This window comes from Notothenia coriiceps, unplaced genomic scaffold (genome assembly GCF_000735185.1).
Source record: "Notothenia coriiceps isolate Sejong01 unplaced genomic scaffold, NC01 NC01_scaffold00017070, whole genome shotgun sequence".
Taxonomy (NCBI): Eukaryota; Metazoa; Chordata; class Actinopteri; order Perciformes; family Nototheniidae; genus Notothenia; species Notothenia coriiceps.
The window spans coordinates 195,959-203,342 of NW_011349771.1; the positions used below are offsets into that span (position 1 = coordinate 195,959).

The 7,384-nt window shown below is 38.0% G+C and overlaps 1 protein-coding gene across 1 annotated transcript in view; it reads right to left on the reverse strand.

Moving 5' to 3' along the window:
• The window catches only part of hsp90ab1 (heat shock protein 90, alpha (cytosolic), class B member 1), a 6,478-nt gene extending 2,675 nt beyond the window's left edge, over positions 1 to 3,803 (reverse strand). Inside the window, 8 exon segments of the mRNA XM_010776505.1 lie at positions 414 to 604; positions 700 to 865; positions 961 to 1,284; positions 1,395 to 1,528; positions 1,768 to 1,927; positions 2,037 to 2,243; positions 2,422 to 2,565; positions 3,696 to 3,803. Coding sequence (XP_010774807.1) covers positions 414 to 604; positions 700 to 865; positions 961 to 1,284; positions 1,395 to 1,528; positions 1,768 to 1,927; positions 2,037 to 2,243; positions 2,422 to 2,565 — 1,326 coding nt within the window. The 5' untranslated portion in view covers positions 3,696 to 3,803.
• Positions 3,804 to 7,384: the final 3,581 nt, after the last annotated feature.

Here is a 7,384-nt window from a genome sequence, read left to right on the forward strand (position 1 = left end):
AAAAAAAAGTCTAAAATTATAAATAGTGAAAAATTAGATGTATTATATTTTGGTTCACACTAGAAATATTTTATAAGTGATTTCTCTTAACCAAAATGACAAAACAAACACATTATTCCAATACGGGTCCTTTTTGACTAATTCGTTATATACTTTTTCACTTATGGAAGAGTGTAGGGTCCAGCCACTCGTACATCTAAGGGTTAAGTGAGTATTGTACAGCACTAAGTGACCACGCCACAGCGTTGTGTTCACAAGGTGATGCACAAATGGTTGATTATGTAAAAAAGGAATATACTGCAGGTACCACTGGATTAAAGAATACAAAGTCAACCTTGTTAATCCGTGGAGATGCACTGACAATATGAGTGCATTATGAAAGATGGGACTTGTATTTGTAGTTTTATATATACCTTGAGGTTCTTGGAGAAACCTTCGTAGAACTTCTTGTAGTTCTCCTTGTCCTCGGCCAGCTCGATGAAGAGCTCCAGAGTCTTCTTGACGATGTTCTTGCGAATGACCTTCAGGATCTTGCTCTGCTGCAGCATTTCTCTGGAGATGTTGAGGGGCAGGTCCTCGGAGTCGACCACGCCACGGACAAAGTCTGGAGATTCAAGGTAAACATGGATTGTTGTAAATTCCATTCAGCCTTTCTATACAGGTAACAAAACAACTATTGCACGTTTATTTTGAACTTACTCAGGTACTCTGGGATGATCTCTTCACAGTTGTCCATGATGAAGACTCTCCTGACGTACAGCTTGACGTTGTTCTTCTTTTTCTTGTTCTCAAAGAGGTCAAAGGGTGCCCGGCGGGGAATGAAGAGCAGGGCCCTGAACTCCAGCTGGCCCTCCACGGAGAAGTGCTGCAAAGAACAAAGATAATCACTTAGTTTTGCTTTTCCTACAATCACATATGAACCGTTTAACAGCTCAGCTGCTCGTGTGTCGGCATGGTTACCTTCACAGCCAGGTGATCCTCCCAGTCGTTGGTCAGACTTTTGTAGAACTCGCCGTACTCTTCGTTTGTGACGTCGTCGGGGTTCCTGGTCCAGATGGGCTTGGTCTTATTCAGCTCCTCCTCATCGATGTACTTCTCCTTGATCTTCTTCTTCTTCTTCTTGTCCTTGTCTTTGGAGTCCTCGTCCTCGTCTGAGCCCACATCCTCAATCTTTGGCTTTTCCTCACCCTCCTCTTTGTCTTCCTTCTCTTCCTTCTCCTCCTTCTCTGCCTTCTCCTCTTCTGCCTCGTCGTCACTGATCTCCTTCTCGCGCTCCTTCTCAACCTGCAACAACAAATACTAAGTTTAATTTCACTGATACGCAAACCGTTTTAACTTGCCAAACGTATTAAAAAGAGAATTTAAAAAGAGGCTAGATGCAATAGAATACTTACAAACAGGGTGATGGGGTAGCCAATGAACTGAGAGTGCTTCTTGACAACTTCCTTGATCCTCTTTTCCTCAATGTATTCGATCTGGTCCTCCTTCATGTGCAGGGTGATTCTTGTTCCACGGCCGATGGGCTCACCTGGGAATAATTGAACAGTCATGAGCAAAATTAAAAATGTCTTGTTAAGGAAAGAGCTTCGCTATATCTCTACTAAAAAAGGTTTAAGTAGCATCAATTCTTAATGTAAATAACCATTTGGTGCAATGTTACTGAATGCAAAAGGTTTACACTAAAAAAATGTGAGCAAGGTCACATTTTCAGTTTTGTAAATAGCAGAGTAGGTGACATTGCAGTCTCAACTGTGCCCGGACACTTACCGGTGTCAACCTTGACTGTGAAGGAACCTCCGGCAGAGGACTCCCAGCAGTACTGCTCGTCGTCATTGTGTTTGGTGATGACAGTGACCCTTTCGGCACACAGGTAGGCAGAGTAGAAACCCACACCAAACTGACCGATCATGGAAATGTCAGCTCCAGCCTATAAGGAAAACAGAAGTTATAACCTTTGTATACAGCAGCATATGGACCAATACTGAGATTACATGGAGGTTTTTTCAAGGATTCTAAATCATGTTCTACTGTAGTACCTGCAGGGCCTCCATGAAGGCCTTAGTGCCGGACTTGGCGATGGTACCCAGGTTGTTAATCAGGTCGGCTTTGGTCATGCCGATTCCAGTGTCGATGAGGGTCAGGGTGCGCTCAGCTTTGTTGGGGATGATTTCAATTTTCAGATCCTTGCCACTGTCCATCTTGGTGGGATCAGTCAAGCTTTCATAGCGAATTTTGTCCAAAGCCTTTAAAAAATAAAATAAACATTAAAAAAGGCATCAAGACCTGTTACCATTTTGAAGAATGAACGTTTCTAATAATTTTGTATCATATTTATGACTGGTGCCACTAGAGGCATGTATTCAATGTCCTGTGCATGTATGCATGATCGATCAAAACAATGCAATTTTCCTGCACACTTACATCAGAGGCGTTAGAGATCAATTCCCTGAGGAAGATCTCTTTGTTGGAATAGAAGGTGTTGATGATCAGGGACATCAGCTGAGCGATCTCTGCCTGAAAGGCAAAGGTCTCAGCCTCCTCCTCTTGGTGCATTTCTTCAGGCATCTGCACAAAAAGGAAATCATGTAATTTATTAATGAGCAGCCATAAGCTTAAAAAAAGGGTACACAATATGCTTATCTATATATACACCCAAAAACAATGACTCAATACTTGACAAACATAGACCTTGAAAGACTAAAATGCCGTTAGCGTTAAATTCCTTCTACTTTGAATGCGTTAACTCTTTCGCTTTCATTGGCCCACATAAAAGGATCATAATTTCTATCCACAAGCTAGTTTCGTACATGTGGGACAGCTGCCATAGGGTTGCTACAAATCGGCGGAAGTAGCCATTAGCCAACATGGCGTCGACTGATAGACAATGGATTCCGCAAACACGTGCTGAGGTATAGCTATAGAGGAAAATAAGAATACATTTAAGGAATACGGCGCTATACAGTTAATTGTAATCACAACGTTATTAAAGTGTAACGTTAAAAGCCTCTGAGCGACGACGAGCACTGCCGTTACTAAAACGTTGCTTTGTCCTAGGAAAAAAGCCAAAACAATGTAATTGAAGGTACTGTAAAGCAAAGTACAAGAGCAATATACACAACAATAAGCATTAATTCAGTTTGATATAAGTTAACGTGGTCGAATTGACCTTAAGTGAAAATCGTTGACGCAAAAGAGGGCACCGTTAACGGTAGCTTAACGGCTATAGAATTTGAGTTTAACGTCAAATGTCTCGATGTGAACGGGTTGGTATAGAAATTAAAAGGAATGTTTTTTTTTTTATATAGACGAGTCGTATCGAGTGTTTAATCGTCATTGCTGTTAAATAAACCTAAGTCACCGTTGTCATCTTCACCACACCTGCTTTAGTGAAACCGAAGCCCGGCCTGGTAGTGCGGCAAAGTGTCGCATATATTCACCGTTCAGCATCGAACATTGTATCAGTTGACGAAAATACTAGTGTAAGAATTTACCATTATACAACATTTGAGATACAAAACAGGTTGAAAATGAAAATGCTAGCTGTAGACCACGTTATGAAGCTAAGGTTATCTTCGTGACATGAGCTCCCATCGTGGTTATATCCAGCCGTAGTTTAGTGATGGTGACTTGCAGAAAACAAATATTAAAATGGGAAAAATGTAATTCACAATCAAGCAAAACTCTCGTGTACATACCTTGTTTATTCCGTTGACTTATCTTGAATAAAATGCAACCAATGTGTAGTCCCTTCTGCTCTCTGACGCAGGGAAATGGAAAGGAACTTCCTTTTAATAGACCGGAATCTTTATACACAATCGTTTCACTGTGCGGCCATATCCCTCCGCGGTGCACCATCCACCACTAGATGAACCAGTCTGGGTAGAAAACGGGCTAATAATGATTTAAGATAAATGGGATTGTTGACATCTATGTGTGAAGTGGTTGTTAATATACACTATGTTTAATGTTATTAGGCTGTACAGCTTTAAAAGAGGTCGATCAAATAAAATACAATGCAGTGCAATACAAGTTATTAAATCTAAACCAAATCCTTTAGGTGATGTGCGGTCGTTGGAAATTATAGTAAGAATTCAAGTCCCATGTGTGTTATGTTTAAGAAGACTTATTGTATCCAAAACTGTTGATAAGACTTATATCATAGAAAATAATGCATTTAAACTATGATTTAAACCATAGACTAACTATCAGTCTGTGCACATCTCATCATTGCTGCCATCTTGTGGTAGTTTATTATTCAAAGGATAGTTCTAGAATGGATCGTGGATATACCGTATTTTAGATGACTGACTAGGCTCCATGGCTACTTGCCTATTTTATCGGAGCAGCAATATATGTACATATCTAATCATTTTTTAAAAACAAAATCTGAGGAACATGGTTTATTTCATAGAAAACAGTTAGGGTCTTTTTAATCCGATGGAGGGATATTTCAAACTAGGAGGGTGTGCTTCGTTTCTTCTAGACCTTTCCATGAAAAACCCGCCTAAAGTGACGTCACGGGTTGTCAGATGCAGCCCATGATGCAGCCCTCGCGGCCCAGCTGCCATCACGGTTCCAACAACAAAAACACCATGGTAACCAACGCTATAAGCCCATTAAAGTATGTGTTTATACATGTATTACAATAGTACGTGTACTAATTATGTGATTGCTCATGCATTTAAATGAAAATGTCATATATACTTACACCAGGGCAATAAAACAAGTAACCTTCACATTCTAAAGGACCAAGGTAATAATGAACCCCTTGGGCATTTAAATCAATTATTAAATAATATAAAGATCCACCTACTCAGATGACACACTAGGTATTTGTGAGCTGCTCCTTACTTATCTGTTCCTAATGAATGATGGTTAAAGTTAAACCAAAAGCTCAACTATTTGGTCATCTTTAAACATCTCATTACAAAATGTGTATTATATGGTCAGCAATGGACATCTTCGGTAGTATGTTGCTAAATGTATCATATTTTAAAAAGTAAAACACGCAATTAGATCGCAAATTAGATCTAGTACTAGTTGAACAATAGTATAAGGATATATCGTAGCCTATAATCAAGTAATACGCATTTGTCAGTGTATTTATTTGCAATGCAACTGTGTATCCAAATGCAGGATTTGGACACACAGTTGCATTGCAAATAAATACACTGATTGTATACATGGAGGTTAACAGGAATGTAGTGAATGTATTTGTATAATGGGAAGTAATACATATATATTTATACAGTTAACAAATGTGTATGCATAATAAGTACTGTTGTTATGCTACTTTAATTATATATTTTGATGGCATTACTTTTATGCCTTTATTACCTTATCTATGGAGGAGTAACCAAGGGTATTTTCACGCTACTTATGATTAAGTAAATGTGAGTTGTTCCTTCACCAATGGTGCAGACAGATGCTATTATTATTATTGTTTTTATTTGCAATAGTATAACTATGAGATAATGTGTTGTTCATTATATACTCTATATAGATAAATATATACTATATATATATATGTATATTTTCTTTTATCTGGACCCTTTAGTCTGTAATAAAGTTTTGATTGATTGATGATATATTCACTGTTTTGTTGTTTATTTTTTTAATGTATTTTACTTCTAATTAATGTGCAATGTCTTATCTACATGCTGCTGTGACGGGGGAAAAAATCCCAAATTGGGATCAACAAAGTGTATCTTATCTTACTACAATATCAGGCTGTATAATATGTATTGTCTAGCTCCGCCCGGCTGCCACGTCCCGATTCACATAACAAGCGCTCTTCGAGTGTGGTGCGTAGAGCGCCTGCGTAGATGTTTTCGAAGGCCCTTGACTAGCCAGCGTGCTAATCCAACATCGGGACGTTACAAAAGATTTTCATAATTAATAACCTGCTGAAAGCTGTTTGTGTCCATTTGTACGCCACCTAATTCTAGGTATGTATATACGGACGTTTTGACTTTTATTCCAAACTTATATCGGGCCCGCTAAAGTGAGTTCCTCTTTAGAGGGAACACCAGTTATGGCTAATGTTAGCTTAGCCTAATTTAATTGTGCCGGGTACGGTAGCGTGCTTAATGCTAGCTTTAGCTAACTATTTAAAATGGTAGTTTATTTTATATCTTTAATTGGCGTTACGATATTAAGCTACCACACAATGTGACGCTTTAAAATAAAGGAAAAGTTAATAAACTGTAGAGTTTCTTGGTATTAAGTTAAACAACGTTACTCCACTGAGCAAAGCTAACTTAAAGTAACGTTACTAATAGCAGGGTCACAGTTTATAGCAAAAGTCACACGTTGTTTGCGAAACATCTGCATAGCAGGTTTTATTCAGTGTCCTTTCAATGTAAATAAGCTAACATTGAACATGCATATGTTTAAAACGTATTTACATTGTGTGGAGGACTTCATCCAGCTGTGAACACATCATGTGTAATAAGAACATTCAATTTCAAGATTCAAAGGCTGTATTGTCATATGTACAGTACGGTGTAGTTATGGCAATTAATACCTTAGGTCCAAGGATCCTCCAACAATACTACATACTATATAATAAATAAAACAAATATAAAAAAACAAACAATAAAAATGCTGCAAGAAGATACAGAGTAGAACTAGAAAATGCTAGTTATGCGAATGCTGTAAACTGTGTACATTTTTTGCTTAATATTGTATTAGCTGAATTGTCTCTGTAGCTGCTTTTAGCTACAAAAACCAAGTAAGTGTGTTGCTGAACTTAGCGGAGAAATGCAGAAAAGTGAAATGATTTGAATCAAAATTGTTACAGCTCAAATGCATTGCAATGACTTTGTTTAAAAAGTGAAATGTTAAACATGAAGAGTAGGAAAAATAGTGAAGAAGCTTACTATTTAAAAGAAAAGGTTTAAAAAAAGGTATAAACAACTAAATGTATAGCCTCAATGTCCTGAAATAGCTGAATAAAGTAATAGTTGAATGGTTTCTGTAGCTGAAAGTAGGCTGAAGGAGTTAGATATTCAATTACATTACATTGCATTTAGCTGACGCTTTTATCCAAAGCGACTTACAATAAGTGTGTTCGACCAACAAATACAAACTTGAAGAAAACAGAATCATATAAGTACATCAGGTTTCATAGAGCTAAAACATTTCAAGTGCTACTCAACTGGCTTTAGATNACACCTGTTTGATCATTCCATAATACACCATGCCTGGGGGAGAAATGCTAACGCTAACGCTACATTAGCATCAGCGATCTGTTCTACATTACATTACATTGCATTTGGCTGAGGCTTTTATCCAAAGCGACTTACAATAAGTGCGTTCGACCAACAAAATACAAACTTGAAGAAAACAGAATCATATAAGTACATCAGGTTTCATAGAGCTA